The following is a 15,029-nucleotide window of genomic DNA, read 5'->3' as shown; positions in this document are numbered from 1 at the left end:
TGGGGTTCGAAGGTGTTCACGACACGCAACTACTACTTCTGGATCCCGCTCGTGGCTGACCTCTTGGGCGGTGTTGCTGGTGCTGGCTTGTACCGCTTGCTTGTGGAGATCCACCACCCGCCCCTCGCCCACCAGAATTAACTCTTGGAAACAAATACATTCGCATAGATAAATTCCTTCCTGTCAGTATACCATTAAAATGCTGCACACAAGTTGACTTTCATGTGAACAAGGCGCTTGGTTGCAACATGTCCGCTCACGCTCGAGTTCTACTTTTGCTTAGAAGATCGCAGCTTCAACCTGTCATGGTCATTTTACGAATAATCCTCATCTCTTGCAAATCTACACCTTTACTTTAAACCTATTTTTCCAAACTACATACACACTTCCCATTGAGCACTATCTAATAATTACAAAATTAGTCCAAATCCTTGTAAATTCCTGCCGTATCCGTTAGCCTGTCATTCCCAATTGAGACCCTCCCCATGTCGGACCTGTCCAAGCTCGTTGTCACCTTCGCCGTGGGCTCAGCAGTGGGCGTCGCGGCCACGGCCCTGGTCCTCCGTCAGCCCAAGAGCGTGAAGGCTCTGCCCAAGCTGTACATCTACGACCACTGCCCGTTCTGCGTGCGTGCGCGTATGATCTTCGGCTTCAAGAAGGTCCCCCACGAGCTGGTATTCCTGGCCAACCACGATGAGGCCACACCCATCGGCCTCGTGGGCTCTAAGCAGGCTCCGATCCTGCAACTAACCGATGGCCACGCTTTTCCCGAGAGTATGGACATCGTCAAGTACGTGGACGAGCACTACGGCGGCCCGGTCGTGCTGGCCCCGTCCGCGGACCGGCCCGAGATCAAGCAGTGGATCAAGGACACGGCCGACGTGTTCCGTCAGTTGTACCACCCACGATTCCACGCTGCTCCGTTCGCCGAGTTCGCCATGCTCGAGAGTCGCGAGTATTACCGCAAGAAGAAGGAGAAAACCATTGGCCCGTTCCAGGACGCGCTGGACAAGACGCCGGAGCTCGTGGAGCAGGCCAATAAGTATCTGGAACAGCTGGCCCCTATGTTTCACTCCAGCCACTCGGTCAATGAGAAGCTCAGCTACGACGACATCGACCTGTTCGGCCGTCTACGTGGTCTGACTCTCGTGCGCGATCTGGAGTGGCCCCCGAAGCTCCGCGAGTACGTCGACTACATGTCCGAGAAGGCCGACATCCCGCTACTGGACAACATGGCCGTGTACTGAGTTAATTGGCGGTGACGATTGTGAACCATGCACGTCGTTGACGAAATTGAAGGGAATTTGCCAGTTTTTTTTTTTTCATAAAGAAATGCTTTAAATTCTCGCAAAGATGGATAGATATTGAAGACTATCGTGGTGGCTGCATTATTCACGACACGGATGAGATCTCAAGAGCGCCATTGTCGCCAAGATTCATAGGAATTACGTAAGTAATAACGATCAGAATGCAACTTGCAGTCGAAAGAAAACCAATTTGCATTACATTTAATCTAGTCAATTTAAACTGAGCTAGAATTGCTTTCGTAATAAGGAGCGAGCGTTTACGATTCGGCCAAGTACATGGTTAGAGTTGGTGCCACGATCGTAACCCCGAATATGAAGAAAATAGCCGTTAGAACATTTGAACTCACGCGTGGGATTCTAAAAAAGCTCTTCGCCACGGCTCGTCCAACATTTTCAATATTCTTCGGAGTAAGCACGACTGGTTTATTCTTCGAAGCAGCTCTGAATTTGATGGCAACTGGGTGTTGTTTCAGAGATTCCATCAGCGCAGCGTTACTCTGCAGTTTTTCGACGTTCTTCCGAACCTCAGGGTTCGTCTGAAGCACCTTCTGAACTGCCGCATCTTGCTCCGAAATCGTCGTGGCACCAGGATTTCTCCGAAATAGCGATTTCATTATACTTGAAAAAGAAGTGGTCGCTTGCTGCTCGATGTCTTCACCCATTGTACCATGTTCCGCTGTACGTAGCATTACCGCGCCCGGCAGATTCTGTTCCAGATCACCATCGTTTTTGAACATTCGGTCGGAATCGTGATTGAGTTCATATTTCTGGAGGGATTTCTTTAGCGACGGTGATGTCATAGATGCAGGTAGCAACCGCGAACATCGATGAGAGCACAAAGTAGCTCAGACGCATCATACTTTTGCTGTGTCTTGAGGTGGTACTCGGCCACAGCAATTTCAAAATGAGCAAGCAACCTCATTTTGGAGTGGCTTGATTCATTGCTTCAGGGGTGGTGGCGGCGGCGATGAGACCCGTAATCACGGCCATACAGTAGTACGCAAGACGACACTGGATCGCATGGTGTTCAAGTCTAAGGCGTAGCGTTCTTTGTTGGGTGTTCCTCTTGAGGCTGCAAATGCAAAATTGAGGTGAGGACGGTGAGTGGCGAAGCGTTACTGCCGAAGCCTTTGTAATTATATCACCAATGACTTTAGCCTTATCATAGTGTATTCCACCGGCATCACCGATGATCGCGTGTAGATAGACCAGAATCTGATCTAACGCGATCACTGGTGACACTGGATGAATTATCTGGATTTCGACTCCAGAGTCTAACATAATTCTTGCGTTTTGTAACCATAAGAAATAATCTGTTTCTTTCTTGTATAATAATATGAAGATTTTCACAAATTTGACTTCAGCTCAGTAGCTACAAATACATTATATTCCTGGGATAGCAGTACGAAGTGCTGCATCCGTAACTAGTTACATTACGTTCAGTAGGTAGGTTTGCCACAATGGCCAGTCATGTGAAGACTCCATTAATGGGACTGTAACTTGAAGACTTATTGTTCTACACAAAAACGAGCAACTCCAGAGGTTCACATATTTTTGAATGTCAATAGTGGTAATATCGATCGCGTGGATGAATGAAAAAGCGATAATCCAAGGACAGTGTCGTCGCTATAACGGCACCTCAACATTGAACCCTGAATTCATTTTACCGAAAGCACATTTGCTGTTAACAACTCATCCCAACAATGTGGATTTACATTTTACGCACACATCCATGTTCCCCAAAACATTCAAAAATTCCTCCTTTAAGCACGACGGTTGCGAATAGCGCACTTATCGCTCGTCGGAGCAGTCGTCACAGCAGGGGCATCAGTGGTAGTCTCAGTAGGGGAGTCCGATCCAGTAGCCGACTCCTGAGTCGTAGTGTCAGCCGAAGCCTCGGTACCCGAGCCAGTGGCCGAGTCACCAGCCGATTCTTCCGCGGTGTCCGAGGAAGCGTCCACCGCCGAGGGCGTAGCGGTAGTCGCCGTAGGAGCCTCCGTGGTTTCGGTCTCCTCGTTAGAGCTGTCGTCAGTAGCATAACTAGCATCACCGGCAACACTGGACGCCGTATTGGACGAGGTACCTTTGCTGGTGCTCGAGTTCGACGCTGAGCCACTAAGAGACGCGAATTTGGCGGCGGCAGTGGCAATAACAGTAGAGAACAGTTCGTCTTCGTCAAAGATTGCGTAGCCGTCGTCATGCGTGCTGAGTGACTTGACGCCAAACTGCCAGTACTGCATGTTGGACTTGGCCTTGTACACTTGGTCGCTCCATGCCAAGTAGGAGGCCGAGTCAAGAGGCTTGATGCCGTACTCTTCAAGAATCACGGGCTTGCCAGCCTTCTTTCCCGAAGCCACGTGGTCATCAATCCACTTGATACCCCACGATTTCGCCTCCGAGGTGGACACACCCCACGAGTCTGGGTACGCGTGGTAAGCACCGTAATCTATACTGTCAATCGCCAAGTTAGCGTCGAAGTCGACACCCGAAGGGCCAGAGTACAGGTAGACACTCTTATCCGTGTTCATGAAGCCCTCGCTTCCAGACGCTACGAGATGGTTCGAGTCCAGAGATTTAATGTACTGTCACACCGTAAATGACAAGGTTAGAGATCTTTGTAAAATAAAAAAGACCGTAAAAATAACTTACCGCAGACATCTCAGTCATCCAGTCCGTAAGAGTCGTGGCGTTACAGTTGCCCGACTCCTTTAGAGTTCCCGATCCGGCACAACGGCACTCATTGCACAGTTGCCAAGCCATGATAGTCTCGTCGTCAGCATAGCGCTTCACGAACGTCTTGACAAAGTTTTTGTATGCAGCCTTGATCTTCTCGTTCGTGTAGAAGTCGTCGTGGTATTTACCTCCGCGCTGCTGGACGTACACGTCTACAGATACAGTTAGAGACTCTGTAAAACTATGTAACAAAGTTCCTAAAAAAATAAACTTACCGATGCCACCATAGTCGGACCAGTTGTTGACGAACGGAACGACCAGCTTGACACCGGCAGCCTTGGCCGCCGCGACCACCAGGTCGAAGTAACCGAGACCGTTGTCGCCAGTGTTGACGGTGGGTTTACCGTTCTCCCACAGCTGATACACGACGTTGTAGGGTGCCGTGCCGGTCTGATTCAGGTCGGCAAAGCCCCAGGTTCGACACACGGTCAGGTCGTTCTTGGCCATGGTGCTGAAAATCGTGGCCAGGTCCTTCTTGCTCTGTAGTAGCAATGAAATTCATCAACCAGTTAGTTAGTCGAGGCTTACCAGAGTGGCGGAGCACAACGCTAGTCTTACCCAAGTGATCTCCGAGGCCCAGTACGCATTGGTACCGAACACGTAGAATGGTTTACCATCCAGCTCGAAGTTTGTGCCGGACGTCGTCACGTAACCGGCGGTGCTGGTGTGGGCGGATAGAGACGCAAGCAGCGCTGCAGCAGTGGCGAAAACCTTCATGTTTGACTCGGTTCCTGTAGCTCGAAAGTTTGCAAGTGGCTCACGAGATGGCACGCGGAATGGAGACCATGGAGAGTGTAGTGACTACGCTCTACACTGTAGAGGCTGGTCTCCGATTTCTGGTCTTGCTGTGAAACCAGTTGGCAACAAACCTGTCATCTTCTATGAGATTTCGAATTGGTTTGAAACAGTGTACCATAAAGTTAGAGGAATGTGGAGTATGCTTTTACTCTGAGCTGTTGATCATAACAGGCATGTTTATCGTTATATAAAAACAACGACGAGCACGTCAATGCTGAAGCAGATGATTTGCACGACCAGTTATGAGCTCCAGCTGGCAGATGCACGTGCTCAAGGCTTTGGCACTGAATTTGTCTGGGGACTGTTGACTCACTCACTGTCTGTGATTCACTGCGGTATTATATGCATGGATGAAGGTGGACTACTGCACGTGTATCATAGCGGTCGCGAGGGCAGCCAGCTCGAGCTCTCGATAGTAAATTGCGTTCATCGCAACGTCAGGTGCAGAGTTTTTCAGCACAGACTTAAGGGTTAAGTGCTACATGATGTAACTCTTTGGAGCGTAGCTTACATGTATCAAACCATAGTTTGGCTACATACCAACGAAGGAGCTAAACCATGAGGGTTACATGATGTAGCTTCTTGGGGTACAGTCATCGAACAAAGCGACGAGGTGTGGATGGATACACTGTACTTATTTATTCACTTAGCAGTTCGCAACAGGTCCGCCGACAGTCGTCACTAGTAGGCGATACCTTCTCGGATGCGACTCGGTAGACGCTTTGCCTTAAGAAGATCTCGATGCTGTTGCCACATGAGTCGGGTCATGGGGGCGGTCTTTCCGGAGACTGTGTAAGTGAACAACGTCGGATCCGACAACGGCGGCGGGATCTCCACTGGTGGAATCACCACGCGCTTCATCTTATCCAAGCGAAACTTGTAAAACGAGTCCGGATGCGAGTCCCAAATGCGACGCTTTAATGCAGCAGCCTCCGTCGGCAGCTTGTCCGACGGCAACTTTCGAGCCTGTTTGCGACGAGGCTTTGCGTTTGAAGCGGAGGTAGTGTCCTGTAACATAGCGTAAGCGGTCTCGCTGCCTTTAGCCATGCTCATGCCCCTCACCGGGAGCAGTGGGGCCCTCATGGCCTGACGCTTGCGGAGGTAGTGACTGCTATTCGACCGGAGCGCGGGCCCATTGTCCTCTTTGAGGGTCTTAGTCGCTGCAGTCGCAGGTGCATGCAGAGAGAGCTGTCGGCCGATCCCCATAAGTTGTATCCCGCGTCAAGGCTGTAACAGCAACAGCTCGCAAACGTGCGGTCTGTGAGGAATAACTCTGACTGAAGGACGCTGGCGCCAGTCGCGCGCAGAGTCTGTCTATGCTGGCACCGCAGCATCCGTGTCACATGTGACAGTCACAATACACGCGCGCTCCTGGATCGGCTCCATGCTGCGAGGCTCCACAAGCGAGCAGATACTATTTGCGTCAGTAAGAAGTGTATGCATACGGCTACGTGGCGATGCAAGTATGCTCCGAAAGTCACTTCAGCACAGGCGCTCCAGTTTCTACATGTACATGCCGCAGAATTTAATGGCGAGTGTGGCATAACTACCACACCTACTGCCAGTAAAAGGAACGAGGAGCCTTAACCAGGTGCCTGTAGTGACATCCACGTTAAGATGATGGCGAAGTTCACTTCGAACAATAACTGCTTTTAAGTCTATAATTTTGAAGTGTGATCGGACGGTGAATTGATACATGTACAGGACGCAAGTACGTGCACGGTAGCACAGTTTTCGTCTACATGAAATGATTAAAAACAAAAAATTGTGTTCGTAACACAAACCCATGTGTTGAACACCAAACATGGAGCTTGTGTTGAATACATAATGTTTGTCCTTACAAACTCCAAGTTAGTTTCTTTTTTCTTGATTTCGAGAGTGATGGTGGATACGCCCATCATTGTGCCCCTGCTTTGTTTGGGTTCCGAATTCCCATCTCTCCGTGGTTTAAACCTTGGATTTGTATGCTACTACAAAATCCAAGTCAATTGCCCTGCGCTTCAAGCACCATCGCGCGGCTTCCAGCGGAACGTACGTCTCCGTTGTTTCGCGGTAGCTCTTACTGGGGACCCATACGCATAGTGTCACGTAGATGACATCGACTTCTGGTTGTGCTCAAACTCGAGGCGAACATGCATTTTTGTGCGCCATTGGGTATAAACGAGTCTATTGGACTTTGAAAAATGATTCCAGCTCTGTATCCGGTCCTTTTCTCTTAGAATATTTATTGGAAATCCTTCTATTATCAATACAGATCCACATATCCGGCTCCTACCTGAGCAATCAGTCCCACTGAGCCGGGAAGATCGACGGCACGCAGAGCACTCTGCAGTGCAGAGTCTGCAGAGCCTGCACCGCGCATTGCAGTGCAGGTCTCATTCCGCAATTTGACCCGAAGAGCTCAAGTCTCCTCTAAGAAACAAGAAACCGCAACCATGGCTATCGCCAAGTCTCTCTTCCGCAAGCCCGTAGACGACGCCGAAGTGCCCAAACATAAGGGACTCGCGTTGCTCGGCTTCGGACGCCACCACCGCAAGTCCGATGTAGTGGTGGAGAACACCCCGTCGTCGCGCCGTGTGACTCGCAAGCACAAGCGCAGCTACACTGGCCGCCAGCAGCCGCAACTCGAATGCGGTTGCAGCTGCAGCAGCGATGAGCAGCCTCACAAGCAGGCCAAGTCCTCAGTCTACGACCGCTGCCTCAGCGACGCCATGACGCTGAAGGCGCGTCTCCACCGCGACAACTGCAAACCTGCCACACGCTTCCGCCTCGCGGTCATGAAGCGCGTGGTCGTGCCGCCTGTGTCAATCCCCAAGTCTATCGCAGAGCATCGTGGCAGCAAGGATCTCGTGGGCGGACAGCGTGTGCCCTTTACGCGATGCATGTGGGAGACCGAGAAGATGCGCCAGCAACTCGTGCTGCGTCGGCTCTACATGCTCCCGATCCTGCGCGAGGATACCAGCCTCGAAGAGTAAATATCTCGCTCCAACCCGAACATTATAAACAAGCCTGTAAATACGAATGAATACAAAGCTATCTATGAGCACACGATCCTGATGTTTGAGTTAATACTAAGCACGAGTATGTACGTGGTAATTTGGATAAAATTGTCAGCATGTTGACAATTCTTTTGTATCGATGAACATGGCATTTCACCCTGAAACCCATAGTCTCCTATATAATCCTAACAACCTGGAGCTTCATGTTTCTCGCTTCCACTACACGTTCCAGGTTGCTACGATATGTGTAGAATATCTGAAGTCGTGGCAACAGGTTACCCTGGCGAAGGTTCTCGTGCATGCCCTCTCCTCAAGCAATGCTCGGTGCAGTGCTGCTGCGCAGCTATCGCACTTTCAACTTCGCCATGGACACGCGCGCTCCGGTTGCACTTGAACCGCACCACTCGGTTTACAATGACTTCAATTGTGCACTGTGTATGCCTAGGACACTGGCAGCCTGCAACGAGTGTGGATCGCAAGCTCTGGATGGTTGAAAGTTTCAACCATGGTCGAAGTAAATCGCAGCACCAAGCCGTCAATTTGCCGAGGAACTTGTACGATGTTCGGGCCAAGTTGTCCGTCATACGTGTACAGCCTACAGCAATTTCCGTCGAGAGTTGTCTCACTCTCCGGGCATCGGACGGCCAAGCCTTCCACGCTGTCGGTGCTGGCGCCATTCTTGTCCGGTGCGAAAACGCCGGGACTCGGACCTGCGCTGCTGTATACCCTCGGCAAATCCTTCATGCCAGCAGATCTCCATGCCATAGTCTCCCATTCTAACATCACCTGCAAGCATGGATACCGGCTCATTTCTGGCCATCGAATTGATCCATGGCGTCGGCTTTGACCTGCACATTCCAGTGCGACAGCCGTCGCTTCTCAGCAACAATAGACGAGTCGAGGAACGAGTGGAGGCAACGACAAAGACACCACAGGCTCAAGTGCAGTCCCCCCTTCCTCGTCTGCCAGCACAACCTTTTTCGACTCAAACAGCGCGATTAAACCGCTTTAGGATCGCTATGGCTATTGCCAAGCCGTTGGCGCACACCCCCATCGTCAAGCCTGAGCCCCCGCAGCACAAGCGAGGCCGCAGCCTGATGTTCCTAGCTCACCACGGCGGCATCGATCTGACCCAGACTCCATCAGCGTCCAGACACTCCAAGCACAAACACCATAAGCACAAGCATGACCATCACTCGGATCACAAGCACCGCCGGCATCGTATGCCGGTTTCGGCCACGCCCGTGTACGACCAGTGCCTCGAGGAAGCGATGAAGCTCAAGACGCGCATCCTCATCGAGCACCGGGAGCGTCCCACGCGATTCAGCCTAAGTGTCATGAAGCGCGTCGTCATCCCGCCCGTAAGCATTCCGAAGAAGCTCGCGGTGCGACGAGGAAGCAAAGACCTCGTGTCTGGCAAGCGCGTGCCGTTCACAAAGGCCATGTGGGAGGCTCAGAAGCGCACATACAGAAAGACACACGGCCTGTCGGTTATTCACGAGCGATAGCAGTAACAATAGACACGCTAGAACTCACTTAACTGATACTGTAGCTATAATTTCCAGACTGCACTTCGCGTATCCCCCGCTCACTTCAGCATTGCTACGTTTCAAGACGTTTGGCTGGAATCCCACGTGGAAATCTATTGAACTTGGCTAAGCAGTTGGTGGGGACTGCGCGGTACGAGGATGGTGGTGCTGTTCCGGAAGAGGCGACGTCGACAGATGGGACGAGCAGCTCGGCGGAGTCGCGGCTTAAACAGCATTTGAGCTTCTCAGCCGCTCAACTTGAGCGGTTAAGAAGCTTCAACTGATTCCACTTCACCTACTGCGTTCTTGTTGAAGAATCTTTTGCTTCGCCGTTGGGTTCTCACTAAGAGATATCATCGCTTATCCGGCGGCGCAGCGTGTGGCATATCCGACGGCGCCATCGATCGTACGATCAGGAAGAGGCGTTGAAAACGGTCTCTGCATTTCCAGTTTGGAGAAGCGATGGCGATGACAGTCTTGACGAGTGTAGCGGTGGTGGCTCGCCACTTCGACGCGCTTGGGGCACTGGAACACGTAGAGCGGAGCATCAGCGAGCTCATCGACTATTCCAAGTGCTGGACCATGGCGAGAGCGGCAGCCGCAGGAAACATTGTGCTGCTGCGACGACTGCACGCTGCTGGAGGCAAAACAAAAGACGGCTTCTCCATTCGTGACGTCGAGCGAGCGATGGAGCTGGCGGCGACGCGTGGACATCTTGAAGTGTTGCAGTTCTTGCACGTCAACTATCCGCAACGTGGCAAGACGTGGTGTCTTGAGCTCGCGGCCTCGAACGGCCAGCTGGACGTGCTTAAATGGCTCCACAAACATGATAATGGTAAAGATTGCCTTACGATGTCTGCCTTCGACGATGCTGCTGATAATGGACATCTGGAGGTGATCCAGTGGATGCACGAGTATCGGTCTGAGGGCTGCACGACTCGCGCAATGGACTGTGCAGCGCGAAACGGGAGACTGGACATCGTGAAATGGCTACACGAGCATCGTCAAGAAGGATGCACGACGCAAGCGATGGATTGGGCGGCGCGGGCGGGCCATTTGGAGGTCGTACAGTGGCTGCACTTGAATCGTCGGGAAGGCTGCTCCACCATGGCGATCGATGCAGCAGCGTCCAATGGCCACTTGGAGCTGGTGCGGTGGCTCCACGAACACTGCAACATGAACTGTTCCTGCTTCGCACACACGGTGGCTGAAGAACGAGGTCACCGCGACGTGCTGGAATGGATCGGGCAGACCGAGCACAACTAGCTGAGCAACAAGGTAGCAAAAGCTTTTACCCTGTATATGTATCGAACACAGTTTAGTCCCATGTGTGACTGTGAATGCGAACAACTCTGCTTTCCTTCACTTTGATATCGAGTACTCGGTAAGACGATAGGAAAACGACCTACATTTGGAACGGTGGCGTAGTGAATCCAAAAGACCACGTCCAGATTCTTTGTAACTTGCACCTCTCTGCGACGCCAGCTTTGATACCTCTCTAGTTTGTGTGAATGCAGCTAGTAAATTTCCGCGAACCAACAAAACTCAGAAAACCAACCAGCTCGCTTGCTTGTTCGACACTCACGTTGACAAACCTGCGTTGCCTGCGTTCCAACTTGAACATGGCAGTGACTTTTTGCAAGCACAGTCTTGATACCCGTAGCGTGACTTTCCTCACGAGTTCATTCTTCGGTGAAGTTCCATCCACTGTTAAGTGTGTGCGATTCCAACTTCTACGTTGTGAGTGACCCGCTTGAGAACAAACTTGAACCGGTTGCCGTCTCGATTCCTAGATGCCACTCAACATGCCTTCATAAACATGATTATGGAATTTACAAAGTCAAATTATTAAAACGCAACATAATCGCGCAACTCAACTTCTGCAGTGCAACTTAATGAAAAAATGGCAGCACTTTGCGCATTATTCACGTTTTCATAGGCAGTATGAGCTTCCTGCCCTTAGCCGACCTGGACCCGACACTGACGGACGTGCTGGCGTTCATCGACGACTTTACCAGCCCCGAAAGCGACCACAGTACAGCATCCACTTCTTCTTCTTCCTCGTCCAATGATGCGCTCTCCAAACGTAAAAAGAACCGCGCTGCTGCCTCTCGCCGTTTCCAGCAGAAGAAAAGAGCGGAACTGCTGGAGCTGCGAGAACAAGCGGCTACACTAAAGAAGCGTCTTCAGGAGCTGCAGGAAAACAAGGCAACAGGAAATAACAAAACGCTTGACGAGACTCAGAAGAATACAGTTGGGTCTGCTTGGCTGTGCAGAGTCGAGCTGGAGAAACAGTTGAGACTCGTGGCTGAAGCGCAAAACCGGCACCTCAAGACGCTACTGCTGAGACAGAAACACACAGCAAATGTGGTCCGGCATGTACTGCAAAGCGTCACAGCCGTAGTGGTATGTTACATCCTATTTTTTTTTTTTACCAAAGTTCTTATTTCTTAACTATTTTTTTCTGAAGCATATTGAGGAGGGCATGCGGACGCCCCATCCTGCTGCCTGTGGCTTTGGCCGCTTTGTACCCAGTTTGGACGACGCCATTTACAGCGAGCTGGCATCAAGAGTGGGCAGTTTGTATCTGGATGCTGTCTCGACGACTGACCCTTTCCAGACCAAATTTATTCCCGATGCAGTGGAGATATGTTGGGATCCGGTATCCGGTGTACCATTTGTGGAAGTGAATTTGTCATTACCAGTGCCGTTGAGCTTTCAAGACACAACATATATCGCAAAACAAGCGATAGCTCGGGACGAGAAGCGTTATGTGAGTACTGGGTAGTGTAGTTTTATTTAAGATGATAAGTGTTTTAACGCCGTTGCTGCTATTTGTCTGCAGACCAAACGCTACAATACGGAGCTGGGCTTGAGGAAAGAATCACAGATCCAGCTACGATACCAGTCGACGGCCATGTGTATTAACGTCCTCTCGCTCGGACGGAGATATGCTGAAAAAGACCGAGATATCAGCACATGGACATCGCTTGTGTGTGACCATCCTCTGGATGCAACTCTGCGATTTCGTGAGCAAGGCTGGATCATGGTTTCAGTGGCACCTGCCAATATGACGCAGGTTGAAATGTGCTATCGGTTATCTCCTGATATCAACTCCGTCTCTGCGACGCTGGACAACAAAACGTTATTCGTGCTGCAGAACGTTGGTTCAGCGATGCGCCAGAACTTTGTGGACATGAGTAGAATTTACCCTGATAGTTGAAGCCTTCCCTTACTTACAGTGTTTTTTTTTTAATGACGAGTATCCAAGTCTTCGTGGGTTTGATACTTATTTGTTTGGAAGAATCTTGTGCTGGTATCATCATCATAATGTTAGAATGGGCCAGGGAGTGGAGATATGGATTGCCTGCTTTTAGGCCGACCTAAATGATATCCCATCACCGTAGTAGCTAGAAAGCAAAATAGTAACGTAATCTCTATAAGTAGTGTAAGTATTCCCAGAGCATAATGGCTTTAAACAATGAAAAATGCAGCGGTGTATTGAAAAAATGTAGTGTTTTCTCAACAGATGGCATGTATAATGCGAGGCAACATTCGTATTCTCTTGTAACATACATGCTGGTAAGCTTTTTATTTCACTGAAAGTCATTATTGTACCAATGACAAAACAATAAAAATACAGCACGTCATGATAAAGTCGAGATAAAGTCTGATCTTGACAGGTTAAATACTACTGACAGCATGACAATGAATCTTTACATCTTATCTAAATAGTTAAAGTGGTACAGTCTGTAACCAACAAATACCATATACTGAAGTAATATGGCATAATTTACTTTGAATTGGGTCATGAAATACCGGAGTTTGAGCGAATCACTTTAGTATCAATACCAAGGGCAGGGAAATCATTGGAGCGATTCCCGCAGCAAGTCTGGGACGTCCAAAATGAACTTTCTCAAGTTCAAAAAATAAATCTGGAAGAGGGGGTACCCCCCTTTCAGATTCCAAGTCAAACGAGTTTTGGATTTTGAAAAGGACTGCAGTTTATGAATCAAACGGCTGCGAGAATCATCACTCCATTATAGCAACTTCGGCATGATGATGACGACGAATACACGTCTCAGCTCCGAATTTTATTCTTCAAAGTAATAATAAAAATCCACCCCGAGATTTTATCCAGCAGGCATGTGCGCACTTAACCGTCACTCGAGCGAGGCTACCTTCCCGTGTCACACTACCAACATTCTTTTTCTAGTGTAATACAAGTTGTGCAGCACAACCATGAGCGGCTTCCTGCCCCTAGAAGACCTGGAGCCGACGCTCTCGGACGTTCTAGCCTTCATTGACACGTTCGACAGCGACGCCACGGCCTCCACATCCAGCAGCAGCTCCGACGATGGCAATAACTCTCCTCGTCCTACCCCTGCCCCGCAATCCGCCGTCGAACGCCGCAAAACTCGCAAAGCCGCCGCCTCACGTCGCTGTCAACAGAAGAAACGCGCTGAGCTTCTGGCTCTACGTGCACAGGTAGCAGCGCTCGAGAACCGCCTCCAGGAGCTCAGTAAGGAGAAGAGGAAAGGCTCAGTGGGTACGCGTCTAGACAGTAACCAGAGACTCAGTGTAACCCAGTTATGGCGGGATAAGGCGCGATTGGAGCACCAACTGCGACGCCAGAGCGAGGAGAGGAACAACCAGCTCAAAACAGTCGTAGCCAGACAGAGCAACGTCGCTCAGGCCGTGCGGAACGTGCTGGGCGGCATCACGAACGTCGTGAATATCGAGGTAGCACTTCGTACCCCTCCACCGACCGTCACTCCTACGGTACTGGAAGGTTTCGTGCCAAACCTGCATGATGCAATCTATGGAGAACTGTCAGACCGCCTGCGCAGAATGTATGTCGATGTGAACTCGAGATTCACGTCCTTGGGGACTGTTATGATCCAAGACGTGTCCACTGGGATGCAAGTGGAGACGGATGCGGTCACTGGAGTGCCGTTTGTGGAGCTCAAGACGGCCATGACGACGAGTTTGAGCTTGAAACAAACGGAGAAGGTCGTGATGGGCTTGAAGTCGTGCTATTACAAGAGATATGTGAGTATTTTATTTTTATTAGTGTTGAAACTGGGACTAATTTTTTTATTTTAGCGGAAATATCTGACAGAGTTGGGGATGAAGAAAGAGAGTGAGTATGAACTACGAGATGAGGAAATGGCGGTGGCAATGAGCTCCTTGTCACTGTCGCGGTCGCACGAAGAAGAGAACCGCCTCGTTCTCACGTTCTCTACGCTGTCGTGCGACCACCCGACGGATTCCGGACTGCGTTTCCGTGAAGAAGGTTTTGTGTTGGTGACGAAGTCGCCGCTTGACCCTCAGGCTGGTACTGTCATTCAGTCGTACTATCGCCTCACCCCTGAAATTAGCGCTGGAGCAGTATCGCCTGCGTCTTCTGGAGTGGCCACTCAAGACGCTACCAAGATGTTTGTGCTGCAGAATTTGGGCAAGAGGATGTGGTCGAATCTTCAGACAATACAAGCAAATTGTATTGAGGCACAACTGAACCCTGCTGCGATCCCAGCGACCTGCTAAAAAAAAATAAAGTGGAAGATTGAGAAAACCTTTTTCTTTAACGAAACTACTTCTCAACTTTCCTTTACGTGAACGAGAGTATCGTTTATTGTTACTTGTAAGTACTAAGTATTGGG

The 15,029-nt window shown here is 50.2% G+C and overlaps 9 protein-coding genes across 9 annotated transcripts; 6 read left to right on the top strand and 3 right to left on the bottom strand.

Annotated features, from left to right (window-relative positions):
- Positions 1-399: 399 nt before the first annotated feature.
- Positions 400-1,634, top strand: PPTG_03500 (GrxB family glutaredoxin). The gene has a single exon (XM_008896174.1). It carries the CDS (start codon positions 486-488, stop codon positions 1,245-1,247), a length of 762 nt encoding a protein of 253 aa, XP_008894422.1. The 5' UTR covers positions 400-485; the 3' UTR covers positions 1,248-1,634.
- Positions 1,393-2,044, bottom strand: PPTG_21314 (hypothetical protein; the record flags this gene model as incomplete). The annotated part of the gene is made up of 2 exons (XM_008896567.1): positions 1,393-1,513; positions 1,569-2,044. 2 exons carry the CDS (start codon positions 2,042-2,044, stop codon positions 1,393-1,395), a joined length of 597 nt encoding a protein of 198 aa, XP_008894815.1.
- Positions 2,045-2,957: 913 nt separating this feature from the next.
- PPTG_03499 (hypothetical protein) lies at positions 2,958-4,955 on the bottom strand. Its single transcript, XM_008896173.1, has 4 exons — positions 4,599-4,955; positions 4,256-4,520; positions 3,957-4,192; positions 2,958-3,889 (listed from the first exon to the last, which is right to left on the bottom strand). The coding sequence occupies exons 1-4, from the start codon at positions 4,755-4,757 to the stop codon at positions 3,071-3,073; spliced, it is 1,479 nt and encodes a 492-aa protein (XP_008894421.1). The 5' UTR covers positions 4,758-4,955; the 3' UTR covers positions 2,958-3,070.
- Positions 4,956-5,420: 465 nt separating this feature from the next.
- Positions 5,421-6,142, bottom strand: PPTG_03498 (hypothetical protein). Its single transcript, XM_008896172.1, has one exon. The coding sequence runs from the start codon at positions 6,042-6,044 to the stop codon at positions 5,520-5,522; it is 525 nt and encodes a 174-aa protein (XP_008894420.1). The 5' UTR covers positions 6,045-6,142; the 3' UTR covers positions 5,421-5,519.
- A 1,000-nt stretch (positions 6,143-7,142) lies between these two features.
- PPTG_03497 (hypothetical protein) lies at positions 7,143-7,889 on the top strand. The gene has a single exon (XM_008896171.1). It carries the CDS (start codon positions 7,274-7,276, stop codon positions 7,811-7,813), a length of 540 nt encoding a protein of 179 aa, XP_008894419.1. The 5' UTR covers positions 7,143-7,273; the 3' UTR covers positions 7,814-7,889.
- A 742-nt stretch (positions 7,890-8,631) lies between these two features.
- PPTG_03496 (hypothetical protein) lies at positions 8,632-9,345 on the top strand (the record flags this gene model as incomplete). The annotated part of the gene is made up of 1 exon (XM_008896170.1): positions 8,632-9,345. The coding sequence occupies one exon, from the start codon at positions 8,632-8,634 to the stop codon at positions 9,343-9,345; it is 714 nt and encodes a 237-aa protein (XP_008894418.1).
- A 483-nt stretch (positions 9,346-9,828) lies between these two features.
- On the top strand, positions 9,829-10,632 carry PPTG_03494 (hypothetical protein; the record flags this gene model as incomplete). The annotated part of the gene is made up of 1 exon (XM_008896169.1): positions 9,829-10,632. One exon carries the CDS (start codon positions 9,829-9,831, stop codon positions 10,630-10,632), a length of 804 nt encoding a protein of 267 aa, XP_008894417.1.
- A 577-nt stretch (positions 10,633-11,209) lies between these two features.
- Positions 11,210-12,862, top strand: PPTG_03493 (hypothetical protein). The gene is made up of 3 exons (XM_008896168.1): positions 11,210-11,772; positions 11,837-12,139; positions 12,212-12,862. The coding sequence occupies exons 1-3, from the start codon at positions 11,311-11,313 to the stop codon at positions 12,587-12,589; spliced, it is 1,143 nt and encodes a 380-aa protein (XP_008894416.1). The 5' UTR covers positions 11,210-11,310; the 3' UTR covers positions 12,590-12,862.
- Positions 12,863-13,532: 670 nt separating this feature from the next.
- PPTG_03492 (hypothetical protein) lies at positions 13,533-15,029 on the top strand. The gene is made up of 2 exons (XM_008896167.1): positions 13,533-14,418; positions 14,473-15,029. The coding sequence occupies exons 1-2, from the start codon at positions 13,609-13,611 to the stop codon at positions 14,911-14,913; spliced, it is 1,251 nt and encodes a 416-aa protein (XP_008894415.1). The 5' UTR covers positions 13,533-13,608; the 3' UTR covers positions 14,914-15,029.

Source organism: Phytophthora parasitica (genome assembly GCF_000247585.1).
Source record: "Phytophthora parasitica INRA-310 unplaced genomic scaffold supercont2.4, whole genome shotgun sequence".
Lineage (NCBI taxonomy): Eukaryota > Oomycota > Peronosporomycetes > Peronosporales > Peronosporaceae > Phytophthora > Phytophthora nicotianae.
The sequence above is the reverse complement of the archived record's forward strand: the minus strand, read 5'-3'. Positions and strand labels throughout refer to the sequence as shown.

What these genes read in the sequence shown, in the direction of transcription:
- PPTG_03492 (XM_008896167.1), top strand. Translation starts at nt 13,609, where the DNA reads ATGAGCGGCTTCCTGCCCCTAGAAGACCTGGAGCCGACGCTCTCGGAC. An exon ending in CGTGCTATTACAAGAGATAT is followed by an intron (nt 14,419 to 14,472) that starts GTGAGTATTTTA and finishes TTTTTATTTTAG; the next exon opens with CGGAAATATCTGACAGAGTT.
- PPTG_03500 (XM_008896174.1), top strand. Translation starts at nt 486, where the DNA reads ATGTCGGACCTGTCCAAGCTCGTTGTCACCTTCGCCGTGGGCTCAGCA.
- PPTG_03493 (XM_008896168.1), top strand. Translation starts at nt 11,311, where the DNA reads ATGAGCTTCCTGCCCTTAGCCGACCTGGACCCGACACTGACGGACGTG. An exon ending in AAAGCGTCACAGCCGTAGTG is followed by an intron (nt 11,773 to 11,836) that starts GTATGTTACATC and finishes TTTTTTCTGAAG; the next exon opens with CATATTGAGGAGGGCATGCG. An exon ending in CTCGGGACGAGAAGCGTTAT is followed by an intron (nt 12,140 to 12,211) that starts GTGAGTACTGGG and finishes ATTTGTCTGCAG; the next exon opens with ACCAAACGCTACAATACGGA.
- PPTG_03497 (XM_008896171.1), top strand. Translation starts at nt 7,274, where the DNA reads ATGGCTATCGCCAAGTCTCTCTTCCGCAAGCCCGTAGACGACGCCGAA.
- PPTG_03498 (XM_008896172.1), bottom strand. Translation starts at nt 6,044, where the DNA reads ATGGGGATCGGCCGACAGCTCTCTCTGCATGCACCTGCGACTGCAGCG.
- PPTG_03499 (XM_008896173.1), bottom strand. Translation starts at nt 4,757, where the DNA reads ATGAAGGTTTTCGCCACTGCTGCAGCGCTGCTTGCGTCTCTATCCGCC. An exon ending in GGGCCTCGGAGATCACTTGG is followed by an intron (nt 4,521 to 4,598) that starts GTAAGACTAGCG and finishes TTGCTACTACAG; the next exon opens with AGCAAGAAGGACCTGGCCAC. An exon ending in GGATGACTGAGATGTCTGCG is followed by an intron (nt 3,890 to 3,956) that starts GTAAGTTATTTT and finishes ACGGTGTGACAG; the next exon opens with TACATTAAATCTCTGGACTC.